Raw genomic sequence first — 27,976 nt, 5'->3', positions numbered from 1 at the left:
CTGAGGTAGTGACTGTCCCGCTCTGAGCATTAGTTTCCCCATCTTCCACTAGTCGTCGTCAGCTCTGACGCTCTATGAGCTATGCATACCCGTAGCTCCCCGCCGACCCCGATGGTCCCCTCCCCTCCTTCCCAAGGTCCATCCGCCAGGGTGCAGCCGACGCACTCCTAACGCCAAGGCCGCCCTCTCATCGACCGCCCCTTCCTGGCCTCGACTCAGCGCCAAAGGTATGGGTCTCTGCCCCGCCTGCTCTTTAAGCCTAGCCGGGGCGGTCAGCGCAAGCGCACTGGGTCGCATCGGGGCCCCGCCCCCTGAGCCTGGGTAGCGGCGCGAGGGCCGGGAGAAGCGTGCGCGGAGGAAAAGCGAACTAGTAGGTTGGGGGGCGGCCACGGCGGCCGGCACGGGTCACGTTTCCTCGGGAGGAACGATGTGAGGGAGGGGTCTGGCAAGAGATTGGAACTCCGGAGGCCGGGAGATCTTGTGGCTGAAACCCTTCGTATGCGCGGGGCAACTAGCGTCTAGTGAGGGGGTTGGGCTGGCGCGCACTGATCCCAGACTTTCCGGATCTCCTGCCTTTAGATCGGGCCGGTGTCGGGGCCTGTAGGGCAGTGAGGCCCGGGCCAGTTAGAACTACAACGGGGAGCGATTAGGGCCAAACTTTGTCCAGGGTGGAAGCGAGCGGGCCCGTGAAGTGGGGCCAGCCTGGGCAGCCGACCGTGTCGTTGCCTCGGGGCCTTTCCAGGCACTGGCCTAAGTCCTGGCAATAAAGTCCGACCGATTTCCTTGTGGGCGTTTTGAGGCTTTCGGTGATCTGGCCCGTCTGTCATTCATTCTTCATTCATTCATGTGATGAATGAATACAGTACTAAGCGCGGCTAATTACTAGGTAGAGAAGTGATCAAGACAAACACTCTTCCTACGGTACAGGGAAAAGTGATGGGCTGTAGAATGTAGAAGCCCAGGGCGGAGAACAGGGACAGCTTCCGGAACGAAATCGCGAGCCCTGATCAGGAGTGGTGGGGAGAGTTCCAAAGAGAAGACAGCACGTGCCAAGTCGTGGAAGGGGGAGAGAGGCCGACATATCCTGGTCACTGAAGACACCTGACTCTGAATCTGTTTCACGCCCAGGGAAGAGATGACAGTGGCCGGGGCTAGGCTACAAACTCTGGAAATGGAGATAAATAAAGGAATTCAAAGTACTCTATACTTAGGCAGCAAAATCCATAGGATTTGGGGAGAGTGAGATATCGGAAACAAGTACTCAAGGCTTGGGTACCTGGGTGGGGTTCATCAGAGGAGAAGCAGATTTGTGGGAGACAACAACAAATTCTATTCTGGTTGTATGGAGACTCACAGGAAAAAATTGGATATTCTAGTTTGAAGGTAGGAAAGTATTGCTGTGAAGATGTAGATTTGAATGTCATCAGCAAAACATAAATAAAGCCAAGGGAGTGTTGAGGCTGTAGAATGAGAAAAACAAAGGGCCCACTTAGCACCTTCATCTGATTTCTTTTCTTTTCTTTCTTTTTTTTTTTTTTTTTTGACAGAGCTTTGCTCTTGTTGCCCAAGCTGGAGTGCAATGGCCCGATCTCGGCTCACTACAACCTCCACCTCCTGGGTTCAAGCTATTCTCCTGCCTCAGCCTCCCAAGTAGCTCGGATTACAGGCATGCGCCACCAGGCCCGGCTAATTTTGTATTTTTAGTAGAGATGGGGTTTCTCCATGTGGGTGAGGCTGGTCTCGAACTCCCGACCTCGGGTGATCTGCCTGCCTCGGCCTCACAAAGTGCTGGGATTACAGGTGTGAGCCACCACACCTGGCCCATGGTGATTATTTTTATGTCTTATCCTCCTCCATATCCCCAGTACCTAGTCAAGGGAGTGGCATTAAATGCAAATCAGTGTTTGCCAACTAAATAAAAGCCCAACAGCAAACAGATGTTGGAATTCCAGAGTTGTGGAACGATGGGGGCTCATGGGGGGTTTCATTACTCTAATGTCAAAGTAATGGGTTCTTGTCCTGGCTCTGCCACTAGGCTTCTGTGTGACCTCTGACAAGTCTCCTCCTACCTATAAAGAGAGTACAGCCAAAAAATGGTCTCATGTATACAGCTTCAAACACTGCTGATAAATTTCACACTGATTTTTCTCTTTTAATCCACACAGCAATCTTACTTGAAAGGGAAGTCGGCTGGGCGCGGTGGCTCACGCCTGTAATCCCAGCACTTTGGGAGGCCGAGAGTGGGGGATCACGAGATCACGAGATCGAGACCATCCTGGCTAACACGGTGAAACCCCGTCTCTACTAAAAATACAAAAAATTAGCCAGGCGTGGTGGCAGGTGCCTGTAGTCCCAGCTACTCGGGAGGCTGAGGCAGGAGAATGGCGTGAACCCAGGAGGCGGAGCTTGCAGTGAGCCGAGATCGTGCGGCTGCACTCCAGCCTGGGCGATAGAGCCAGACTTCGTCAAAAAAAAAAGAAAGAAAAGAAAGAAAGAGGGAGGGAGAGAGAGAGAAAGAAAAAAAGAAGGAAGGAAGGAAAGAAGGAGGGAAGGGAAAGGGAAAGGGAAAAGGAAGGAAGGAAAGAAAGGAAAGAAGGGAAAGGGAAAGGGAAAAGGAAGGAAGGAAAGAAAGGAAAGAAGGGAAAGGGAAAGGGAGAAGTCGTATTATTATGGACTCAAACCCGGGTCTGTCTGTCTGTCTGTCTGTCTGACTTGAACCTTGTTCTTTACTATGATTGCCCTCATCTATGTCTCACTCAACAGGGATATTATCAGGACCCTCTTGAGATCACATGCGCATTCTTTCAAAGCATTGTGCTGAGGCTGGCAGACTTTCATAATTGGCCTGGCACTAGCTCTGTCATGGGGACGGGGGACAGAGCTGAATGTGATGGAGGTTTCCTATTATTCTCTAACTCCCTTCCTGGGGACCACTGAGTTGGGCAGCCATGTTCTGTTAAATGGCAACAGGGCAGAACAAAATTAGTGACTGTGTTTCCAGATTTTTACTCAGATCTTAAACTCCTGAGGCCTGCTGAAAAATGAATGAGTATCAGGGTGTGAGTTTGTACACCTCTGTATGTCTCTGGGCAACCAATCAGACAACTCCTCCTATTACATTGGACACTTGGGTTTCAGCAATTTCCATCTTGCTAATGTGATTTCTCAAAAATATTTTCTGTCTTTTGGTGCTTTGATGATAAATGTCCATACGTGGAATGTAATCATTTCCTGCTACTAAGATTTCTTCTGGTTTGTATAAGGGAGGAGTTCACCTTATTCGCATCTCGTGGTATTCCACAAAGAGCTCCCTCCCGCTTCCCATGTAATTTATTTGAGATCTGCTGACATGAGTTGTTGGAGCTTGAAGGGAATTAATAATGTACTACAGTGACTCCTATCCCAGGAAAACTTGTTAAAAATACAAAGCCTCGGCTGGGCGTGATGGCTCATGCCTGTAATCCCAGTACTTTGGGAGGTCGAGGCGTGTGGATCACAAGGTCAGAAGATCAAGATCATCCTGGCAACACGGTGAAACCCCGTCTCTACTAAAATACAAAAAATTAGCCAGGCGTGGTGGTGTGTGCCTGTAATCCCAGCTACTCAGGGAGGCTGAGGCAGGAGAATTACTTGAACCCAGGAGGCGGAGGTTGCAGCGAGCCAAGATCGAGCCACTGAACTCCAGCCTAGGCAACTGAGTGAGACTCCATATCAAAAAAAAAAATACAAAGCCTCAACCCCTCCTTCCCATCAGGCCTCTTGAATCAGAGTCTCTGGGATGGGGCCCAGGAATCTGTATTCTTTCCCAGCTCCCCAGAATGTTCAGCCAGGTTTGGAAACTGATCTATCCGATTCTTCTTGTTTCACAGTTAGGGAATCTGTAGCTCTGGGAGGGGAAGGAACTTGCCCCAGTCACATCTGATATTAGTGCTTCTTTCTCCAATGAAGAGCATTTAGGCTGGGAGTCCAGAGACATGGGTTCAAGTCCAGGCTGTACCAGTCATCACCTCGGGCAAGTCATTTCACCTCTCCAAGCCTCTGCTTCCTTACTGTGAGAATAATGCCATTGTGTTGGGAATCAAAAGAGAGAGTGGCAATGGAAATGCTTTGTCAAGCTTTCTATTTTGTGCACATGGAAGTTGTTAAGAGCTAGAACCAGCCAGTGTTCACTCCTGTATTCCACGCTGTTCCCTTCCAACAGAGGTCAGGGTCCTGCTGTGTTGGGGGTGGCCGCCATCCAGTTTCAGTGGTTGCTGGGCTTCAGGCCATCTGTTACCAACTCTCTTCTCTCCATCTTTTGCAGGTGTTGGGATGGCCACCAACTGGGGGAGCCTCTTGCAGGATAAACAGCAGCTAGAGGAGCTGGCACGGCAGGCCGTGGACCGGGCCCTGGCTGAGGGAGTATTGCTGAGGACCTCACAGGAGCCCACTTCCTCGGAGGTAAGCCCCTAGCTCCTCCCCACAGCATTCACCATGGCCCACTGTCTGGCCCCGGCCAGGCTGAGGGTCACTCCTTTGCATCAGGGACCATATCTCTTTTGCCTTATTTTTTCCAGTAACTAAAATTGATCTCTAGAAGTAGAAAGTAAAAAAGCAGTGTCCTGGAGTAATCAAATTTAAATATGGGGTTTGAAGTGTGACTTAGGCAAATTACTTAACCGCTCTCAACTGCAGTTTCTTCAGGTGTAAAAATGGGATAATAATAGGACCTACCTTACTGGTTTGGTAAGAGAATTACAGGGTGATTCATGTGAAGCACTTTGCCCAGTGAGCTATTACTGAAAACCCCATAATCACTCTACCTTCTCTGTAACTGGTTTGTGATATATCCTTTCAAGCCTTTCTCTGTGCATTTATATACATAGATATGTGTATATAGAAATATGTCTTTTTTTAAAAAAATTGTATCATATATATTATTCTATGATATGTTTTTGGTTTTTTATTTGTCTGTCTTAGAACTTTCTAATGCCTTCTATTAGGGTCATCTTCATTCTGAGGCATAGTATTCCAGATGTGGGTGTATCACAGTTTAGCTTCCCTCTACTCATGTCTATTTAGGTGATTTCTCATGATTTTATGACCATAAATCGCATTATAGGGAACATCCATGCATATGTCTGTTGGGGCACCTATGTGAGTGTTTCTCCAGGTTCAATACGTAAAAGTAGAACTGCTGAGTCCAAACCACACCTTTTTAAAACCTCATCCTTAGGGAAGAAAAAAAAATAAAAAAATAAAAATAAAAATAAAAAAATAAAAAGCTTTTTTAATTTGGTGACTAGGTAAGACATTTTCATGGTTCAAATTCAAATGGTACAAGAGTTTACGCTAATGCAGCTTGTGTTTTGGTTTCTTGTTGATCCTTTCAGATGGCTTATTCATAACAAGTAACTAATAACAAGTAAATATATTCCTTGGGGCCTCGCTCTGTTGCCCAGGCTGGAGTGTAGTGGCACAGTCTCGGCTCACTGCAACCTCCGCCTCCTGGGTTCAAGCAATTCTCCCACCTCAGCTTCCCAAGTAGCTGGGACTACAGGCATGTGCCACCACGCCTGGCTAATTTTTTTTTTTTTGATAGGGACAGGGTTTCACCATGTTGTCCAGGCTGGTCTCAAACTCCTGATTTCAAGTGATCCACTGGCCTCTGCCCCGCCAAAATTGCTGGGATTACAGGTGTGAACCACCGTGCCCAGCCTCCTTTTGCCCACTTTTTTTTCTTTAACTTAACAGTACACCTTAAGACCATATTGGTGACTAAAGAGCTGCCAACATCTTTTCTTTTTTTAGCCAGACCCATTCTTTTTTGTCTCTGTGTGCCCAGAACCTAATACAGGCCTGATGGAGTCCACACTCAGTAATTGTTTGCTAAGGCCCAAGTAAATGACAATGTCTGTCACCTAAGGCAAGCTGATGGTATGGAATAGAATTGCTTGGGCTGTGAACCTAGATTTTGTGAATTACTTGTATGAATCTAAAATGAAGCATTTTCTCTTCCACGCTTTTGTTTCTTCTGTTAATCATGAAGGTACATGATGAATAGGTACCATGTGAAGATCCAACACTTGGTCTTTCTGGGAGGTTACGGAGCCTAGAAAAGGCGTGATCCACAAAGAGATTTCTAATCCAGAAAAAAAGTCAGAAAATGTACGTGTGTGTGTATGTGTGTGTGTGTGTGTGTGTGAGAGAGAGAGAGAGAGAGAATGATTTTACTCCAAATCTTTACCAAATGCCTGCTCTATGCCGGGCCATTGTAGGCACTGAGGACAGAGAGGTGAGTCAGCCAGAGCCCTAGCCTCTGGAGCTCCTGGTCTAGTTAGAGAACATACCACAAAACAAAATTAAATAACGTCAGCTCTATGAGGAAACACAGGCAGTCTGCTACACAAAGTTAACTATCATTTATTGAGTATTTAGTATGTGCCAGGCATTATTCTAAACACTTTGGAATCACTGACTCCTCACCACAAGAGAGATAAGGAAACCGAAGCCCAGAGAGGCTAAGTAACCTACCTGAGGTTATTTAAATGGTAAAATAATTGGCAGAGCCAGGATGTGAACCCAAGGAATTTGGCTCCTGAGTCCATGCTCTGAACATCCATGCTTTTTTTCCTCTCCCAAGATACTATATAGGACAGCTGGAAGAAAGAGTAGTTCATTATGATTAGATGATTGAGATGGGAGGTGGTATTTGAACTAGACCTTAAAAGACAAATAGGGAAAAGGAACAGCATAGCAAGGACCCAAAAGTAGGAAAAGGCAAAAAAAAAAAAAAATGTTCAAGAGAATGCAGCTGAAATGCGGGGCGCATAAGTGGATATAGTGGGAAAGAAGGCAGGCCAGCATCAGACAGCCGCGGGGCCTTAGCTACTGGGTGGAGGAGGAGTATGAACTTTATCCTGTAGATCAGAGCTGCACACTAGCCATATCTAGGCTGAGTATTTGGCTCCTGCAGTGTTTGGGGAGTTAATTTGTTTTTTACAATAAGTAATACATTCAAATACATTTGAACACGGTGCAAAATTCAAAAGGGTATTCAGTACAGAGTAAGTCCCCTTCTTCCAGCCACTGTTTCCCTGACCAGGGGCAAGCATTGTTAACAGTTTTTTTCACCAGAGTATTTTTAAAAAGTCAGAGCCAACATTTAAAAAAAAAAAAAATCATGAAATTAAAAAAAAAAAATCTAGCAACCCAACTTGTCTGGAAAAATTATATCATCTGGCAACTCTGGCCTACTTTCCTGCATGGCAACAATTGGCTAGAGCAGAGTTCTGGCTGCCCCCTTTAGAGAAGATGCAAGTACTTCTTTTTGCCACAATTCCTATCACTCCCTGTTGCTTCCCTGGCTACAAAGCAGAATTTGTCATGCACGTGCTATAGTTTTTTTAAAATAGTAGAAAAATGTTTCTTTTTTTTTTTTTTTTTTTTTTTGAGACAGAGTCTCACTCTGTCGCCAGGCTGGAGTGCAGTGGCACGATCTCAGCAAATGCAATCTCTGACTCCTGGGTTCAAGCGATTCTCCTGCCTCAGCGTCCAGAGCAGCTGGGACTACAGGTGTGTGCCACCACGCCCAGCTAATTTTTGTATTTTTAGTAGAGATGGGGTTTCACCATGTTGGCCAGGATGGTCTCAATCTCTTGATCTTGTGATCTGCCCGCCTCGGCCTCCCAAAGTGCTGGGATTACAGGCATGAGCCACCATGCCCGGCCAGTAATGTTATTTTATGTTAATGTCTTTATCAAAAGTGAGAAGACTGTGTGTTTCAGCCTTTAGCCTGTAGATAGCAGAGAACAGCTATAAACTATTGATCCTAAATTCAGGAGGGCATAATGAGCCCTGGGACAGAGGCAGAGGGATGTCTTAGCAGAAAAACTCTGAGTTTTTGAGGCCAAGATGAGACTTGTTGGGGGCAGCAGAGCTCTATGTGTTCAAGCCAAGGAAATGCTCCTGTAGTCATCACATAGCTACTCAGGGTATTAGGTCACCCCTTATGTAATCTGCAGTCATTCCCATTCTAACTCATAAAGGCTTCAGACTGAATAAACCTTATTCTCACAAATAGCCTTCCTCAGTTTTATCTTAGATGCTGAGGCCAGGGCAGTGGTACACACCTGCAGTCTCAGCTACTGGGGAGGCTGAGACAGGAGGATTGCTTGAGCCCAGGAATTTGAGGCTATAGTGCACTATGATGGCACCTATGAATAGCCACTGTATTCCAGTCTGGGCAACATAGTAAGACCCCATTCCAAAAAAAAAAAAAAGATGCTGAGAAGGGTAATTTAGAAATTATCTACCAAAATTTAAAATAGATTTACCTGAATTACTTGATATTTTTACTTTTAGAAATTTAGAATGTATAGACTTTCTCATATACAAAAATATCTAGAATGTATATTCTAGGATACCCATTGAAACATTAATGGTAATAGGAAAATAAAGAAACCACCTATATACTAGATTAAATAAATTATGGTATATCCTAAGAGTAGAATACTATACAGCAATTAAAAATAATGAAAATGCTCTATTTGAACATATAAGGAAATATTTTAAAAGCACAATGTAGTATAGTTTGCTGTGGGGGTGAAAAAAAGAGAAAATATATGTGTATACATATATATCAATACAAAGATGACTGGAAGGATGTGTGAGACACTAGTCTGTCATTTGCCTCTGGGGAGGAGAACTGGGTGGCTGGGGCCCAGTCTTTTCCCCAGGAGACTGGAATGAGAGTGAGACATACTTCTCACTATATATTCTTATGTCTCTTTTGAATTTTGTATCATGTATTTGTATTACCTGTTAAAAAAATAATAATATTTTGGCTGGGCATGGTGGCTCATGCCTGTAATCCCAACACTTTGGGAGGCTGAGGCAGGCGGATCACTTGAGGCCAGGTGTTTGAGACCAGCCTGGACAACACGGTGAAACCCCATGTCTACTAAAAATACAAAAATTACCTGGGTGTGGTGGCACGCACCTGTAGTCTCAGCTACTTGGGAGGCTGAGGCAGGAGAATTGCTTGAACCCAGGAGATGGAGGTTGCAGTGAGCCGAGATTGTACCACTGCACTCCAGCCTGGGCAACAGAGTGAGACTCTACCTCAAAAAAAAAAAAATAGTACTTTAAAAATAAATATCTAAATACCAAGTTCTAACACCATAAACTTATACCACCATAATGACAAACTGATATTAACTCAAACGTTAAACTCAGGAATGCTTTATAATACAAGTCACAAGATTTTCTTTTCATCTCTTACCCAAGTTCTAGTTCAGTTGTTGGCAGGGATCTCAGAATGCACTTTTCCCTTCTAGAATCAGTGTCCTTGATGGTATTTGGGTTTCTCGTCTATGATAAAGTCCAAAGAATGCGGAATGCAGCTGAACTCTAGGCCTGTTAACCTGAGTCACCATCACTAACATTGGTGGAAAAAACACTCCTGGCTTCTACTAAGGGTACCAGAGTTCACTTGTCCTACCCAGTAACCAAATCAAAATCAAAAGGCAAGGAGACTGGAGTGTGAGCTCCTGATGCATGGAAGGGCCTGGGCTTGAACATCAACCAGCAAGGAGCAGGCTTCCATGTATGTATGTGTGTGTTGTGTTTAGTAACCATCCTGGTTCAAATCCCAGCACCCCCAGTTACTAGCTGAATATAATTTTGGATCTGTTAACTGTTCTGGTTCAAATCCCAGCACCAGTTCCTAGCTGAATATAATTTTGGATCTGTTAACCTCTCTTTCTCAGGTCCCTTCTCTGTTAAGTGTGGATAATAATAGTATCTTCCTCACAGGGCTGAATGATGAATCTAGGTAAAGTATTTAAAATAGTACCTTGCACATAGTAAGTGCTCAATAACTTGTGGGTTTCTTTTTGTTATTTGCTTTTTGCTTTTTTGCTTCTCTCTCTTCAATACTTAGAGATAAACTATCACAGAATCTGGAAGCTCTCTGGGTTCAACTCTCCCCCTTCCACTCTCCCAAGGTAACCACTAATCTACAGTTGGTGTGTCCTCAGTAAATGTAGGCCAGACTTTCCATGGGATTCCATTTGCAGGAAGACAACCCGTTCACAGGTGCCCTACCCCTGTCCCATTCTCTATTCTTGATCACAGGTGGTGAGCTACGCCCCATTCACGCTCTTCCCCTCACTGGTCCCCAGTGCCCTGCTGGAGCAAGCCTATGCTGTGCAGATGGACTTCAACCTGCTAGTGGATGCTGTCAGCCAGAACGCTGCCTTCCTGGAGCAAACTCTTTCCAGGTAGGGGACAGTGAAGCATGGGGGGGCCAGGAGCTGCCAGAGCCAAGAAACTGGAAGATTGCAGAGCCGTGAGGTGTTACTGTGTCAGCTGACTTGGTGGGATAGAGGAAAGGTACCTACAAAGAACAAAAAGTCATAGGAGTCAGGAAAGCTGGCTTCTAATCCTGGCTCGACCAGTTATTTATATGGCCTCAAGCCACTCCCTTTCCTTCTCTGGGCCTAAGGTTTCTTCATCTGAAAAATGAAGAGATTGGCTTAAATCCAAGATCCCTTTTATTGTTGACATTCTGTAATCCGTGACACCCTACTTTGAAGACTGATATTTCCATTTGGAATTAGGGGAAGTCAGCCTGGTTTTGGAGGAAAACAGAGGTAGGGAAGGTTATTGGGTTAAAGTCAGATTTTCTACTTCTCCTAAGCAGCGACACTTCTTGTCACCTCAGGCCTCTCATCTTTGGATGGGATGGGGTACAGACTGGGCCACACTCAGGGCATGAGGAAGCAACCTCTGAAATGGTTCAGCCCATCCGCCCTTCTCTGTCTCTTTCCCTTGATCTTTTTTTTTTTTTCTTCAGATTCTGGGGCAATTTCTTAAAATTTCTTTATTTATTTTAGAATTAAATATATATAGGCTGGGCGTGGTGGCTCAGGCCTGTAGTCCCAGCACTTTGGGAGGCTGGGTGGATCACTTAAGGTCAGGAGTTTGAGACCAGCCTGGCCAACATGGTGAAACCCTGTCTCTACTAAAAATACAAAAAAATTAGCTGGGTGTGGTGGCGGGTGCCTATAATCCCAGCTACTTGGGAGGCTGAGGCAGGAGAATCGCTTGAACCCAGGAGGCAGAGGCTGCAGTGAGCCAAGATCATGACACTGTACTCCAGCCTGGGCAACAGAGCGAGACTCCATTTCAAAAAAAAAAGAAATAATAATACATATATATATGTATATATATTCATTGTAGAATTAAATATCTAGAAATATTATGTATTTATATATACATGCTAGATGTGTATATACTGTACAGATTGAGCATCCCTAATCCAAAAATCCAAAAGCTGAAATGCTCCAAAATTCAAAACTTGTTGAACACCACATGACTCTACCAGTGGAAAATGCCACGCCTGATGTCATGTGACAGGTGCAGTCAAAACACAGTCAAAAGTTTGTTTCATGCACAAAATTAATTAAAATATTGTATAAAATAATCTTCAGGCTATGAGTATAAGGTGTATATGAAACAAATGAATTTTGTGTTTAGACTTGAGTCCCATCCCCAAGATGTCTCATTACGTATATGCAAATCTTCCAAAATCCGAAAGACTTCTGGTCCCAAGCATTTCGGATAAGGGATATCCAACCTGTAATTGCATGTCTTTGATTAATTTTTCAACAGAAATTAGACTTTTGTTAGAGACAAAATCTTTTAAAAATGTGTGGGTGAATATGAGAAGGGGTCATAATGGTAAGAAGCTTGGAAACCATTGACTTGTAGCCAAAAACCCAATGAGTCATGAATGTATGAATCTGCCCACCACCTTGCCCCTGAGCTGTTTCTTGGAATGGGCCCAGCTTTGTACCTGCAATCCTGGATTGTGGGAAACATGAGCAGCCTGGCTTATGAACCCTAATGATGCAATTATGAAGGAGACTTGCAGCTCATCTTTGCAACCCCTGCCTTCTCTGTTCCTCTCTCCTCTCATACACATATAAACCCTAGTTCCTAAGGGAGAAGAGCCCCCTACAAAACATGAAGGGGAGCACCTCTTCAGATAAAGGAAAGTGTGTCTCAACTTCCTTGGAGGCTGAAGCCCAGCTGGGACTCTCCTAACCAAGGGCTGGCATAAGAGAGCTCACCCTTGGGAGAGAGCTGGCTGAGGAGCAGAGGAACTTCGGGGCAGGCCTGGGCTACTTGGCTTCCCCCCACTGGTCTGCTGTGATGTTTCTGTAACAAGGTGATTCAGGCTTGAGCAGGTGTGCAGAATCCACCCTGAATCTCAAAGGGCAGTAAGTGTGATGTTAATTACCTGTGGATTCCTTCTTACTGTGGCTCTTGTTGAGACTTCAGAAAACCATACTGGATAGGCCCCTAACACATGTCACATGTCATGGCAGTACACTGAGCTGTGACGATGAGCCTGCATAGACACAGCCATTACCTTCATGAGGTTTATAGTCAAACAGGAGAGATGACACTAATCATCACACAAAGAAAATGTAAAATTGCAACTGCAGTCAGTGCTGTAAAGGAGTGGTTCTTAGTTCTATGAGAACACATAGCAGGGGGATCTGACTCAGATAGGGAAGGCTTCCCTGAGGAAATCACATCATATGAGGACTAGTTGAAGAAGAAACAAACAAACAAAAAAAACCCAGGATATTTAGCTTGGGTCAGAAAAATCTTATTGGTACACAGGGCATAACTGCTGTCTTCTAATCTCCAAGGGCTGCCGTGGAGGAGGAGGAGAAGGCTCACCCTGGGAGGTCACAGAGGGTAGGAAAAGCTATGGAGAGTTAGTATTAGGTCAACCAGAAGGCTTGCCAACCATCAGAGCTATTCAAGTAGAATAGATACATCATGTCATTTTCTAGCTCTTCTTCGGAGCAGTATGTTTGATTCTTTGAATGTAATATCTTATTGGCTTTTTACCACAACTCTATGATATAAATATAATTATATTCTCCATTTTAAAGATCAGCAAACTGAGACACGGAGAGGTGAAATGATTCCCTGAGGTTGCCTACTAGTGAGTGGTAGAGCTAGGATTTGAACCCAGGTCTAGAGTTGGATTCTTAGCCACTGTTCTCTACCACATTGGGGCGGACATTCAAGTTTTGGCCAGTAGACTCAGAGAGGATTCAGGAGTCAATGACTGAGGATGGGACTCCTTGAAATTTTAGGTCCAATTAAGCCTGCAAAATGTTCTCTGTTTCTTCCTCCAGCACCATCAAACAGGATGACTTTACCGCTCGTCTCTTTGACATCCACAAGCAAGTCCTAAAAGAGGGCATTGCCCAGGTAACCATTCCCAGCCCTACTCCAGTCTGTAACCTGTCCCTCCCATCTCTGTTTGTTTTCTGTTTTGCTAGAAGAATTTGGTCCAGGCCCTCAGCTCATGGGAATCTGCCTCTCACTGGTCCTCACTGGGTTTATCCCAGTGACCAATTCTAGGATGACCAGAAGAATGATTCCACTGGGCTTGGGAGTGTTTGCTGGTACCTCTAATCTCTGTGTAGAGTTCATGGTACCTGTGTGCTCTGTGGCTAGGTCCTCAGAGTCAGTCCCTGGGCAGGTACTGTCAGCCTTCAGTTTTCCCCACAGACCGTGTTCCTGGGCCTGAATCGCTCAGACTACATGTTCCAGCGCAGCGCAGATGGCTCCCCAGCCCTGAAACAGATCGAAATCAACACCATCTCTGCCAGCTTTGGGGGCCTGGCCTCCCGGACCCCAGCTGTGCACCGGTGGGTTCCCTGGGCAGCCCCCGGCATACCTGTGGGGTGACATGCTGATGGGTGTACAGTCACTGGCTAGGCCAGGGAACTCCAGCTATGATTGTGCTTTCCTGGGCCCTGGGTCACATGTTGCCCCTGGCCACCCCGACAGCAGTTTCCACTTGTAATGAGATCCTTGGTATGTCAGGGAGAAAAGGGACCTCATAGCTCATCTAGTCCTGTCCCTCCATTGTACAGGCAGAGGGAACAATATCTTGAGAGCCCCAGAGAGAGGAATGCAGGGACTTCTGTCTGGGGGCTGGGCCTGGTAGCATCCCTTTCTAGCCAGCAGTGATGCTCCAGGTTGCAATGATTTTAGATGGTCTGCAGCAGGATTCCAGACAGCACCTGGAGGCCCAGAGTAAGGGGCTCCAGCTCACTGGGACACTAGGGTAGGTTGGGGTGGGGACAGAGGCTCTCAGGTCTCCTCTAGGCATATACACCAGGGGCCAAGGTTAGGGCAGCCCAGCATATTCCAACCTGAAGTGGATCTTCCAGGAATGTGATGGGAGGATGCTTTTTAGTGCTCAGCTGATTCTCAGAGTCATGTTGCTGGATATATGAGGTCATGGGCAGAGGGGTCTTCCAGGTCCATCCAATTACTGAACAGCCATCTCTCTTCCAACAGACATGTTCTCAGTGTCCTGAGTAAGACCAAAGAAGCTGGCAAGATCCTCTCTAATAATCCCAGCAAGGGACTGGCCCTGGGAATTGCCAAAGCCTGGGAGCTCTACGGCTCACCCAAGTAAGGGTGTGAAAAGGTAGCAGGAGGATCCTGCTTTAGTTTCAGCATTCATGGGTTTAGCAACTTCTTTTCTTGCCGGCCATCATTAGAGAATAGGGGGATTTTTCTAGGAATAGAAACTTATACCTTTACATGCCAAAATTATTTTAAGGTTTCCTTCTTAAATAACAGATGCTGACTATGATTTAACTTTTTCTTATTGACTGGAGGTCGTCATTATGACTGTCAACAATTGCAGCTTGCTGTAATACAGTAGTGCTACCTAGGGTTAGAGAGGCACGCAAGGCTGTTTGCCTGCGCTAATAGCTCTGACTGCTAGGTTTTAAGTTCTTAGTCATTTCCTTTTTTTTTTTTTTGAGACAGAGTCTCACTCTGTCGCCCAGGCTGGAGTGCAGTGGTACAATCTTGGCTTACTTCAACCTCCACCTCCCGGGTTCAAGCAATTCTTCTGCCTCAGCCTCCTGAGTAGCTGGGATTTCAGGCGCATGCTGCCACACCTGGCTAATTTTTGTATTTTTAGTAGAGACGGGATTTCACCATGTTGGTCATGCTGGTCTCAAACTCCTGACCTCGTGATCCACCCACCTTGGCCTCCCAAAGTGCTGGGATTACAGGCATGAGCCACTGCGCCCGGCCTCTCATTCATTTTCTTCATAGTTTTCTTGTCTGTTTCCCAATTCTCAGCTCTTACTTTTGACTGCTGTTGGTATGCTTGAATTTGGAATCCTCCACCCCCCATGCCCATGCCTCCCTTCTGATTTGCTGTGGTTTGGGAAAACAAACGATCCAGATTGTTATGATTGGGTCTGAAGAGTGTGAGGGCCTCTTGGATGAGTAAATGCATAAGCTTTGACTACGGAATTTTATGGTATCCTTTTTAACTGCTTAGAGGCATTTTTTGCTTTCTTCCTGTTTCTCAAGTGAAGATGTTAGGTAAGTGATTTTCAGATCATCGGGGGACCGCTATACTAACAGTTACTGCAATGTTAATATAGCATTAATAGTCCTTAATGTACACTTACTAGTGCTACACCTTGTGCTAAGCTCTGTACATACAGGATCTCATTGAATTCTCATAATAAGCTCTCTGAGGTCAATACTGTTCAACTCCCTCATTTTACAGATGAGGAAACTGAGGTTCTGAGAACCGAAGTGAATTGTTAAGGCTAAGTGATGAGTTGGTGACAGATCTCAAAGTCTACCTCCCTCTAAAACCTCCACTCTTAATCATGCTCTTACCTCCAAGGGACCCTCTCTGTCCTTGCTAAGCCTCACTAAGCCCGAAGAAACCTCAGACTGTAAGCATTTAGAAGTCATCAGACAAATATTCTTTCAAGTATATTAGCTAGGTTGTATTTTAAGAGAGTGAAGCCAGGGGATGGGTCAGCTGGGGAACTGCTGACAGACAAATGCTGCAGAGGGTTTTGCCTGCCAGCCTGTCAGTAACGTGGACAGAAAATACTTGTGTGTCCAGAATTAGGCACTGGTAGGTAGGAGTTATGTGGCACCTGAGCCAGAGCTGGCTTCCCCCATTGTGAGAGTGAGACAGGTTCTTCTGCTGACCTAGCACATGACCTTGGCAAGTTAGTTCTTTTCTTCTCTGAGCTTCAGTTTCCTCATTTGTAAAATAGGATAGGAGTAATAATAATACCTAAAGGGGTGTTAGTGAGAATTAAATGAGATCATGGATCTGAAAAATGTTTTTAAAAATCTGTGTGGATCATTATGTGGTACTTTCAATAATAATAATAGGCCGGGTACGGTGGCTCACACCTCTAATCCCAGCACTTTGGGAGACCGAGGTGGGTGGATCATCAGAGGTCAGGAGTTCAAGGCCAGCCTGGCCAACATGGTGAAACCTTGTCTCTACTAAAAAATACAAAAATTAGCCAGGCATGGTGGCAGGCACCTGTAGTCCCAGCTACTTGGGATGCTGAGGCAGGAGAATCACTTGAACCCGGGAGGTGGAAGTTGCAGTGAGCCAAGATCACCCCACTGCACTCCAGCCTGGGCGACAGAGCGAGACTCCATCTCAAAAAAATAAAAAAATAAAAAAATAAACCCAAATAATAATAATAATAATAATAATAGCTATCATTTGACAAGTATTAGTTTTAATTCATACAACAGCAAACTGAGGCTAAGAAAGTTTGAATAACTTGCCCAAAGTTACACAACCGTTAAGTATAGAATTCATCTGCCTCTAAAGCCTATGTTCTCTCTACTTCCCTATTCTGCCTTTAAGAGATATGGTTCCACAGTATTGACTGAAAAACTGCATTGGTAGAGCAGATTAATTTTTGTCAATTATCTCATGATTTTTAAAATTTCTTAAAAATGGAAGCCTGCAAAATGACTTACAATTTCAATTTAGACAAACTCTCAAAGCATAGGGCCTGTGGTTAGAATGAGTAGAATAAGAAAAGGGGACTACTGGTGATAAAAGTTTGGGAACTGTGACCTTTTTAACACCATTTTTTTTTTTTTTTTTGAGACAGAGTTTCGTTTTTGTTGCCCAGGCTGGAGTGCAATGGCACAATCTCGGCTCACTGCATCCTCCACCTTCCAGGTTCAAGGGATTTTCCTGCCTTAGCCTCCCAAGTAACTGGGATTACAGGCACCCACCACCATGCCTGGCTAATTTTGTATTTTTAGTAGAAACGGGGTTTCTCCACGTTGGTCAGGCTGGTCTCAAACTCCCGACCTCAGGCAATCCGCCCGCCTCGGCCTCTTAAAGTGCTGGGACTATAGGCGTGAGCTACCATGCCCGGCCATAACACTCTTATTTTATAGATGGGAAAACCAGGGCCCAAGGAACGAAATTGCCTTACCCAAGTCAATTACCAAGACACACTACAAGTCACTGGCAGAGCCTGGACTACCACTCAGGGGTCCTCACCCCCAGCCCGCATGCTTCCTTAGCTGACAACTTTCCTACTAGGAAACAGACTGCTGAGAACTGCTCAGAACTGAAGGCAGGAGAGGTCAAATATGTTTTCTGAGCCCAGCTCTGATTGTTTAGCAGTTGGCAGGCTGACTTAATTAGCTGGGGCGTGCAGTTCCTCTTTAACCTCCAGCTGCCAGCCTTCCTCCTCCGCCTCTTTTTGGAGGTGGGCCAGCCTGGGCCAACTGCCACCCTCCCACACACACCCTCACCCATGAGCGGGACAGTTTAGGCTGCAAAGTGAAGAGCAAAGCCATTAGCCCTTAGGACTCTCTCAGGGCAAGATGACTTGTGAGAGCACCACTTTTAGTTTGTCTCTCAGGCACCCAACTCAAAGCCAAGACTCAGCTTAACGTCACATCTGACCTCATGAGATTTCAGGCAAACCAGGAGAGGGGACTTACTAAGACCTATATTTTGGCTAAGCAGAAAGGAGTCAGGCAAACAGAGTTTAGACTAAGAGGTTCAGCCAAGGTCAGGAGAAGCAGAGATAGACAAGAGAGGCTAAGCAGAGGAGGTCAGGGAATACACACTTAGAATCCTAAGCCAAAGCCTAGGGTTCCATGGGTCTCAGGAAGAAGCCACAGACACAAAGCAGTACAGTCACAGCAAAAATGGAGTTTGGAGGCTGAGCGCGGTGGCTCACACCTGTAATGCTAACATTTTGGGAGGCCGAGGCGGGCAGATCACCTGAGGTCAGGAGTTCGAGCCCAGCCTGGCCAACATGGTGAAACCCCATCTCTACTCAAACTACAAAAATTAGCCAGGGGTGGTGGTGCACACCTGAAATCCCAGCTACCCGGGAGGCTGAAGCAGGAGAATCGCTGGAACCCAGGAGGTGGAGGTTGCAGTGAGCCTAGATTGTGCCACTGCACTCCAGCCTGGGCAACAGGGGGAGACTCCGTCTCAAAAAAATAAATAAAATAAAATGTAAAAGAAAAAAATGCAGTTTGGTACTGGTGAGCATTAGCGCTAAGAATCTCTTAGGGGACTGGACCTATCTTTGACAACGGAAATATGTTAGCTGGCAGCCAAACAGATAGTTCCCTGGCATAAGCTTTTCCCTGAGTCCTCAAGCCCCTGCCTCTTTAAGAAATACATGAATAATCAGAGAGGAAGAAGCCACATAAGCCCTAGTGATCTCATTAATACTATGAGATCAAACGTGGCCCTGTGTACATTATAGGAATCTTGGGAGGGCCCAGGAGATAATGTCGTTGTTTGTAGTTGGCCCTGTGGGTTTCTGTAGGGTTCCATCTTGTGTAAGAACCACATTCCTTTATTGTATCCTTTACAATCTAGTAATAGAGCCATTAGCCCCGGACCCCCTGCATTGTTCTTTTACAAAATGTTCCTCAATACTCCCACTTGTTTATTCTTCCAGAAAGATTTTAGAATTATGTTAAGTTCTAAGAAAAAGTCCTCTTGGGTTTTTGAGATGGTTTTAAATCTAAATTTTAATTTGCACAGAAATTCATCAACCCATGACATCATTACAATATTTCATCTGCCCACTGGAGAAGGGTCAGAGGCATCTTCATTTTTGAAGTTTTCTATTTTCAGGAAATCATATGTGATAGCATCAGGTGTCCATGCCTGAGGTAATCTCAAGGTTCCCGAGAGAGGGAACATCTGTTCTTTCAGGGAAGCGGTGTTCTTATTCTTATTCCAGGAGGTGGGGCGGTGCAGGGGTTGAGGGGAGAAACAAAAGAAGAACAAGTTCTATAGTAGCCTCGGGCCACCTGTGCTCTTTCCCCAGCGCTCTGGTGCTACTGATTGCTCAAGAGAAGGAAAGAAACATATTTGACCAGCGTGCCATCGAGAATGAGCTACTGGCCAGGTAAGTAAAGGAAGGGGGACTTCTAGGTGTGGCTCCAGGATTAGGGGTGGGGCACTCAGAACATAGCATCCATTCCCTCTGGCTCTTGCCCATTTTTCCCAGGAACATCCATGTGATCCGACGAACATTTGAAGATATCTCTGAAAAGGGGTCTCTGGACCAAGACCGAAGGCTGTTTGTGTAAGCATTCCCAAGAATCCAGTGGAAGGCTGGTTTATGAAACTCATCCTGCCACCCTCTTCCCCAAAATGATTCTTTCTTCTGGGAGATGTGATGGCTTGCTTCCTTCTCTCATAATTTCTGAAATATCTCATCCTCCCAGGAAATTCTGGAGAAAGCCAGCCACGCTGTGCTTCTATCAGAGCTGTTCACATTCTGGATCAGGGTCTCCTTAGAGATCATCTTAGTTTTCATATGCCCTAAGTTCCCAAAAGTTTTCTTGCCTCTCCTAGTAAGGTGAGGTCAGGCCTGAGAAGCTGAGCTGGGCAGTCAGGGAGGAAGAGGAGCAGCTGGCTCATTCTGTGGTTGGTCTGGATGCCACTGTCTGAGCTCGAGCCTGGATTTGTGTTCCAAGCCAAGCCTTATTCTTTTCTCTAGGGGCCACCAGCAGGTAGATTTAGTGCTACATATTTGGGTAGCATTGCAGCACATAGAGTTAGACCTAGACCTTTGTGATTGTTAAAATTAAAACTGTCCATGGAATTTCACAATACCACTCACTGTTTTTCAAAATGTGCTTTTATCATAACTAAACAAAGTAGTTAATTTACTTTTCAGATAAACTAGACAATATCAAATAGGTCAAAGAAAAGGAAGAGACATTTAAAAAGTCTGTGTCTTAATCAGACTCATCATTTTACATGTTTGCATTTTCACCTTCACCCCTGCCATTAAAAATTTTTTCAGTCTGGTTTCAGCTGCTTTAAGCAGTGGAAATATAAAGTGTGTTTTACTACACATGGCAGTATGATTCTGCTGCTCGGTAATTTTGAGCCAACATTTGTATGCATTTACCAAACTTGATTCTAGTGACCTTCTTGTTCCTTCTGGCCTTCTTAGAATGACTCTAAATCTGGCATATTCTAAAGTATTCTGTATGGCACACCTCCCTGTTTTCAGTGGAAGCCCTGGTAGTGTGGATATCTACTTTCACCGGTTCCAGTGAACCCCTGACCAGGCTCCCACTGTGGGCTGAATTTTGAAAAAGCCAAATTCATCTTGATGCACCCTGAAATAGATTGAACCACTGAACAAATCAGTTATAATTTAACACAGCAGCCTTCTCCATCCTGTGTTCCAGGGATGGCCAGGAAATTGCTGTGGTTTACTTCCGGGATGGCTACATGCCTCGTCAGTACAGTCTACAGGTTGGTATTTTCTGTGAGACCATTCTTTGCCTCCTGGGACCCACAAGAGCTCCACAGAGACCCAATTCAGGCTTATAACAACCTGGGTTTTCCGAGTCCTCACTTCACTTCTTTCTCGGGGAGCTTGCTGCTAGAACCTCCTATCCTGCCTCAAGCCTTTTGCTACCTATCACTCTACACAGTCTTCTAGAATTTGAATCCTCAGGAATCCACAGAGCTTCAGCCATTTACACTGTTTCCAGAGATGTGCTGGCAAATGTTTAACAACAATCAGCTCTCACTAGTTGATGTAAGCCAGTTCCAGCATACTGCTGACCATTTTTTTTCCTGCCAACTCTTACCTTTCCTTTATCTGAATCAGAAAGTTTTATCATCTCCTCATTCATGTTAATGACAGTTATATCACCTCATTTTGCTATCCTACCATGTAGTTTCATTAGTTTCCACATCCATTATTTCATTTAACCCTCACAACCACTTGGTGAGGCATATAATTATCCCCATTATACAGATGGGGAAACTAACGTTTAGAGAGATGGAGAGGCTTCTCTAAGGCCCTACAGGAAGTTCCCAGGTTTTCTGACTTTCGGGCTGATGGTATTCCCATTCTTCTCCTCTGCTCCTAACATCCACATCATGGAGAGGCTAAGAAGCTCTGCTCTCAGCTGGGAGATGATAAAGGAGGAAATAAGTTTAGAAATACCATGGGCAGTGAGCTGGAGGTCATGAGCTTGACTGCCTCTGTGTGATGATGGGCAAGTTCCTGACCCTTTCTAGGTCTGTTTCTATGAGCTGGGGGAGCTACACTAGAAAACTGAGGGGGCTTCTTCTAGGTCTGTAATTCATCTAGGACTCCGCCCGAGGGTTGAGCTCCGTATGAGGAGGCTCTACAGAGGTGGCATCTCGATAGAACATCCTTTTCTTTAGATAGGTGGTTAGCAGTGGTGGCAACTTGCTGACTACAGGAGAGATAAACTGTCTATTAGAAAAATAGGTCTAGGCCAGGCACGGTGGTTCACGCCTATAATCCCAGCACTTTGGGAGGCCAAGGCAGGTGGATTACCTGAGGTCAGGAGTTCAAGACCAGCCTGGCCAACATGGTGAAACCCCATCTCTACTAAAAATACAAAAATTAGCCGGGCGTGGTGGCATACCCCTGTAATCCCAGCTACTCGGGACGCTGAGGCAGGGGAATTGCTTGAGCCCGGGAGGCAGAGGTTGCAGTAAGTTGAGATCGTGCCACTGCACTCCAGCCTGGCTGACAGAGCGAGACTCTGTCTCAAAAAAAAAAAAAAAGAAATGGGTCTAGATTTCAAAACAGGACAAAGAAAACTTATAAGAGTTTGAGATAACAAGGAAGGAAAGTAGTGTTTACAGAGGTAGACTTTTTTTTTTTTTTTTTTTGAGACAGAATTTTGCTCTTGTTGACCAGGCTGGAGTACAGTGGTGCGATCTCGGCTCACTGCAACCTTTGACTTCCAGTTTCAAGCAATTCTCCTGCCTCGGCCTCCTGAGTAGCTGGGATTACAGGCACCCGCCACCACGCCCAGCTAATTTTTGTATTTTTAATAGAGACAGGGTTTCACGATGTTGGCCAGGCTGGTCTCAAACTCCTGACCTTACGATCCACCCACCTTGGCCTCCCAAAGTGCTGGGATTACAGGTGTTAGCCACCACACCTGGCCAAGAGGTAGACATTTTTAGGGAACTGAACAGCTCAGAGCAGGTTTAGACATGGAGAGAGATCTAGAAGGCTTAGTGACTTACTAGATGACCCTGGGCAAGTCCTTGCTTATCTTTGGTTTTGCTTTCCTGCTTCTACCATAATGGGGTATTTCTCTGGGTTTATTTCTGATGTTCTGGTCACGTGTGATTCTGCGTGGAATGCCAGACTAGTAGTTGGGTTCCTGGGGTTATTGATGAAGATCAGGTCAAGGTGCTACAGGTGGACCAGTAGTATCAAAGGAAGGACAGCATTGGGTGGGGGTCACAGGAGAGACCTGATCCTGCTGTGTGCAGTTTGCAGTGGTCTGGAGCCAAGTACAGACTGTCTCCCCATTGCATGAGAATGGGAACCAGAGTTGGGAGGCATGATCCTCTGCTGTTTCCTTGCCTTTTATACCCTCAGCTCTTGTGGTAATAAACCATTCATCCTGTGTTCACCCACTTGAGACCTTTGTTCATATTATTGTCTTAGCCTGAGTATCCCTTCCCTATTGAGTCTCACTTGTCAGGCTCTACCTGTCCTTCAGAACCCCACTCAAATTTCAACTTATTCAGCAACAACAACAAATATTTATTGAGCAACTGCGAAGTGCCAGGAACTGTGTTAGACACTGGAGATACAACAGAAAATGAGGAAAATGATAAGAGCCCTGTGCTATGGAGCTCACAGTCTGGTCAGAGAAATGGGCATCAGAAAGTAAACAAAAATATGGCCATTTACTGTGGCTTGTACCTGTAATCCCAGCACTTTGGGAGGCCTAGGTAGGTGGATTGCATGAGCTCAGGAGTTCAAGACCAGCCTGGGCAACATGGCAAAACCCCATCTCTACAAATAATACAAAAATTAGCTGGGTGTGGTGGCGTGCACCTGTAGTCCCAGCTACTTGGGAGGCTGAGGAGGGAGGATCACTTGAGCCCAGGAGGTTGAAGTTGCAGTGAGCCAAGATTGCGCCGTTGCACTCCAGTCTGGGTGACAGAGCAAGACCCCCATCTCAAAAGAAAAAAAAAAGTAAGCAAAAATAGAAAAAAAAAATTGGGATTTGTGTGTGTATGTTTGTGTGCGTGTGCGTGCATGTGTGCATGTGTGTGTTTTAGTCTCAGGTAACTGCTTTCAATGAAACAACTGGGTAAAAAGATAGAGAATTATGGGAAATCCACATTAAATAGAGTGGACAGGGAAGCCTTCTCTGAAAAGGTGACATTGAGCTGAGATGTAAGGATGGTAAGGATCCAGCTATGCATGGGAAAAGCCGAAAGGAAGGGGGTTTCAGGTTGAGGGAAAAGTAGTGCAGGCCCTGAGGAGGGAAAGAGCTTTGTGATTTGAGGAATGACAGGCCTGTGTGGGTAGAATGGCAGAGACTAGGAGTCAGGGATGGTACAAGGTTGAAAAAGTAGACAGGAGCCAGCTCCTGAAGGATCTTGAAGGCCATGGTAGGGAGTATGGAACACAGTGGGAAGCTGAGCACATAGACAAGTGTTCTACCCTTACACCTTCTATTGTTTCCCACAGATTGGGGGATTCTTGCCTTTGCAGGGGCTCACAGTCTGGCACAATGATACATAACTATAACATATCACACCTGGCTCACAAGGATGTTACAATGATCCTGGGTGATAATGAGGGTGAAGATACAAATCATGATACCTGGCACCTAATGGATGGATGTTCAGTAAACGTCAGCTGAAGTAAAATAAAGTCGAATTCCTTTTGTCTTCTTCCCTCTGCAGAATTGGGAAGCACGTCTACTGCTGGAGAGGTCACGTGCTGCCAAGTGCCCAGACATTGCCACCCAGCTGGCTGGGACTAAGAAGGTTCAGCAGGAGCTAAGCAGGCCGGGCATGCTGGAGATGTTGCTCCCTGGCCAGCCTGAGGCTGTGGCCCGCCTCCGCGCCACCTTTGCTGGCCTCTACTCACTGGATGTGGTACGTGGGCAGCCTGTTTCTCCTACCACAGGCCTCCTAGGTGGCAGAGACCTAGAGCCCAATGTGTTGGGGAGGGTGGAGCTGGCGTTGTGACAAGGGTTGGTGATGCTCTGGAGAACCCCTAGAACTCTGAGCAGAAGGGCAACCTCATAATGGAAGGATGGGGGCTGGAATCCATTGTAAGCTCCCTCAGCAAAGGTAGAGATGAGGATGGCAACCAGAGGGAAGGGACTAAGGCAGGTGGCAAGAATTGAGAAGTGTATCAGGCTGCCTGCTGCAGAGCCCTGAGCTGTTGCTAAAGAAAGGCCTGTTCTCATTGCATTGGCTGCTGCAGGGGGTTTGTTGGGAGTGTCATCCAGATAGTAGCATCCTGCCTGAAGGAATTTGTGGCTGTTCTCCCTCCTGCTCTTCCTCTGATGCTGCTCTGCATAACCAGCTGGACCTAAGCTTCTTGCCTCTTTAGCCTTTAAACTTTTGATAACTGCTTTCTGCCTCCTGCCAGGGTGAAGAAGGGGACCAGGCCATCGCCGAGGCCCTTGCTGCCCCTAGCCAGTTTGTGCTAAAGCCCCAGAGAGAGGGTGGAGGTAGGTGGATCTCCCTTTGCAGGGCTCCTCAATGAGAGGGACTAGCAGGCTGTGGCCAGTGCTCATTGGCACTTACTCTGGGCACAGTCCCGGGCATGGGGGATACTATTGGAACTGACACAGGCCACATGTTGGACAGTGTCCCCTAAGACCCTGTGACCAAGTCCGGGAGCACAGGGGAATCTGATTAACCAGCATTGAAGGGTTTGGACAAGTTTTACCTGAGGTGCCTGTGGGTAGATTGTTGGGAAGTAGAGTAGGGTCATATTAGGAGACTGGAGAGAATACATGTCTGTTTTCCTTTCTAGTTTGAAACTCCTTGAGGTCAGGGGTCATGTCTGCCTCTCCAGAGGAGAGGATTTTTTTAATCTTTGTCTTAAGAGGTGGGTAGGAATTTCCCAGGTGGAAAGGAGGAAGAGTGTTCCATACAAAAGGGACAACCTCAAGCCAAGGCACTGGGCCATGGAAGTGTGAGATGTTTGGAGGTTAATGAGAAACTGGTGAGGCTGGAGGGGGAGCTGGGAGGGGACAGGGATTTAGGCTGGAGAAATGGTTTGCATCCTGGTTATAAAGGGCCTCGAATATATACTGAGAAATTGGATTTTATCTTAAGGGCAGTGGGAAGCCATTAGGGAGTTTTAAGCCAGGAAGGGACACATTGATCCAGGACTCAAGTGGTTAGCAGTGGTGGGAATTTGCAAAACTTACAGTTTCTGCATTGTAGAAGATGTCCTGGAATGAGGGGAGACACTGGTAGCAGAAAGACCGTGGAAGAGGCTGACACAGTTGTTCAGAAGAGCAACATAGAGGCCTGGGCTAGGGCTATGACTATGGGGCCAACTGGAGAGACATGTCCTAGATAGTGAGAGGGTAGTGGAAGGGAGGAGTTAAATATGACTCAGGGGTACCTTTTGCCTGATTGGGAGTAGGAAGGTCCAGGAGGGGCAGGTTCAGGCAGAAGTAATAAGTTCTGCTTGGACAAGTTGAGTTTGTTTGGGGGCCAGTCATATGATGTTTAAGCAGGGAGCCTGCATTAAATATTTGGAAGTTAACAATTTTTTTTTTTTTTTTTTGAGACGGAGTCTCGCTCTGTCACCAGGCTGGAGTGCAGTGGCATGATCTTGGCTCACCGTAACCACCGCCTCCCAGGTTCAAGCGATTCTCCTGCCTCAGCCTCCTGAGTAGCTGGGACTACAGGTGTGCACCACCACACCCAGCTAATTTTTGTATTTTTAGTAGAGATGGGGTTTCACCATGTTGGCCAGGATGGTCTCAATCTCTTGACCTCATGATCTGCCTGCCTCGGCATCCCAAAGTGCTGGGATTACAGGCGTGAGCCACCATGCCCAGCCGGAAGTTAGCAATTTTTAGGGTATAGATGGAGACTCAGGAATAGGAGAGATCTCCTTGGGAAAATGTACATGGAGGAGAGAGCAAGTGTGGAGGACCAATTCCCCTGGGACCCCAGCATTTACGAGAAGGAGCCAGTAATGGAGCTTGAGAAGGAATAGCTGCAGGTAGGAGGAGAACCAGGGCAGAACAATGTAGTGGAAGATGTGTTCACTGCATGAGTAAGGGCTCTCCTGTCAAAGTGAGCTTCCCTCCTGGGGAGCCAGATATGCCCTGGCTTCACTGAGCAGGTGCCAGGAACTGAGGCTGCTGACTTGCCCATGTGGCCCCAAAAGTGAGGGCATGGGATGGAGGAGGTAGGCAGAGGGTCCAGGGTGACTGACCAGTTTCATTGCAGGTAACAACCTATATGGGGAGGAAATGGTACAGGCCCTGAAACAGCTGAAGGACAGTGAGGAGAGGGCCTCCTACATCCTCATGGAGAAGATCGAACCTGAGCCTTTTGAGAATTGCCTGCTACGGCCTGGCAGCCCTGCCCGAGTGGTCCAGTGCATTTCAGAGCTGGGCATCTTTGGGGTCTATGTCAGGTGAGCCCATCAGGAGCAGCTCTTTCCACTACCTGCTTGCAAGAGTGCCAGCCAAGTGAGCCTAGAGGGGAACACTGGAAAGAGTCAGGAATCCTGGGCTTCGGTGCCAGCTCTGCCAATCCCTAGCTTTATTACCTGTTTCTTTATCTATTAAATGAGGCCAAGGACCCAAGACCTGCCCACCTCACCAGGGTATCAGATGAAGCCCTGATGAGAAGTCCTTTGCAACCGTGAAGGAAACTCCAAATAGCACCAAGAGGACTCAGAACACATGGTTTGACAACCTAGGACTAGAAGGAGACTCCAGAGAGGCATAGAGACTCTAAAATCCTAGCACTTTCTTGGGTATAGACAGTTACCCAGGTACTGCTCAGCTGGGTCCAGGGAAGGTCCTGGGTTTGGGGCTGAGTCCAGGTGATGTGTGTCCCCTGCCTCCATTTCTATAGGCAGGAAAAGACACTCGTGATGAACAAGCACGTGGGGCATCTACTTCGAACCAAAGCCATCGAGCATGCAGATGGTGGTGTGGCAGCGGGAGTGGCAGTCCTGGACAACCCATACCCTGTGTGAGGGCACAACCCGGCCACGGGACCTTCTATCCTCTGTATTTGTCATTCCTCTCCTAGCCCTCCTGAGGGGTATCCTCCTAAAGACCTCCAAAGTTTTTATGGAAGGGTAAATACTGGTACCTTCCCCCAGCTCTCCATCTGAGGACCAGAAAAGTTGTGTCTCCCTTAGATGAGATCTAGAGGCACCCAAATCCTTGAGATGTGGGTATAGCTGAGGGTAAGCTGCTCTGAGGTAAAGGTCCATGAACCCTGCCCCACTCCTGTCAGCCCCTCATCAGCCTTTTCAGCAGGTTCCAGTGCCTGACTTGGGATAGAACTGAGTGGTAGGAGGAGGGGGAGTGGAGGGGCATAGCCTTTCCCTAATTCTGCCTTAAATAAAACTGCATTGCTGATTCAGTGATGATTCCTTACTTCGTGCATAGAGGGGAGGCGGGAGCTGTAATCTACGTTAGCCCACTTAAGATGTATTAGAGCAGGGAAGTGACTGGTCTGTAATCAGGGTCCCCCTGGACCAGTCTCTACAGGTGGAACCCTGAAGTTTCAATCCTTAGCCACCCACTAATGCTCTTACTGGATCACAGGGAGGAATGA

At 46.3% G+C, this 27,976-nt stretch overlaps 2 protein-coding genes across 4 annotated transcripts in view; one reads left to right on the top strand and one right to left on the bottom strand.

The window, feature by feature from the left end:
* Positions 1-183, bottom strand: part of MYH7B (myosin heavy chain 7B) — a 46,248-nt gene extending 46,065 nt beyond the window's left edge. For both annotated transcript variants that reach the window (XM_031004816.3, XM_031004817.3), the window contains exon 1: positions 90-183. The gene's annotated coding sequence lies outside the window, so the exon portion shown is untranslated. The remainder of the gene's footprint in view (positions 1-89) is intronic.
* On the top strand, positions 70-27,781 carry GSS (glutathione synthetase). Of its 2 annotated transcripts, none has more exons than XM_055373378.2 (13): positions 70-227; positions 4,304-4,440; positions 10,117-10,262; positions 13,203-13,278; positions 13,582-13,721; positions 14,380-14,496; positions 19,200-19,280; positions 19,383-19,460; positions 20,581-20,647; positions 24,101-24,295; positions 24,798-24,879; positions 26,627-26,816; positions 27,263-27,781. In XM_055373378.2, exons 2-13 carry the CDS (start codon positions 4,312-4,314, stop codon positions 27,384-27,386), a joined length of 1,425 nt encoding a protein of 474 aa, XP_055229353.2. In that variant the 5' UTR covers positions 70-227; positions 4,304-4,311; the 3' UTR covers positions 27,387-27,781. The 2 variants fall into 2 exon arrangements, with proteins under 2 accessions (XP_055229353.2, XP_018872419.3); XM_019016874.3 differs by lacking the exon at positions 70-227 and adding an exon at positions 278-370.
* The last annotated feature ends 195 nt before the right edge of the window (positions 27,782-27,976 follow it).

The sequence above is a fragment of the Gorilla gorilla genome, chromosome 21, assembly GCF_029281585.2.
Source record: "Gorilla gorilla gorilla isolate KB3781 chromosome 21, NHGRI_mGorGor1-v2.1_pri, whole genome shotgun sequence".
Taxonomy (NCBI): domain Eukaryota; kingdom Metazoa; phylum Chordata; class Mammalia; order Primates; family Hominidae; genus Gorilla; species Gorilla gorilla.
Note: the sequence above shows the minus strand (reverse complement) of the source record. Positions and strands in the feature narration are given on the sequence as shown.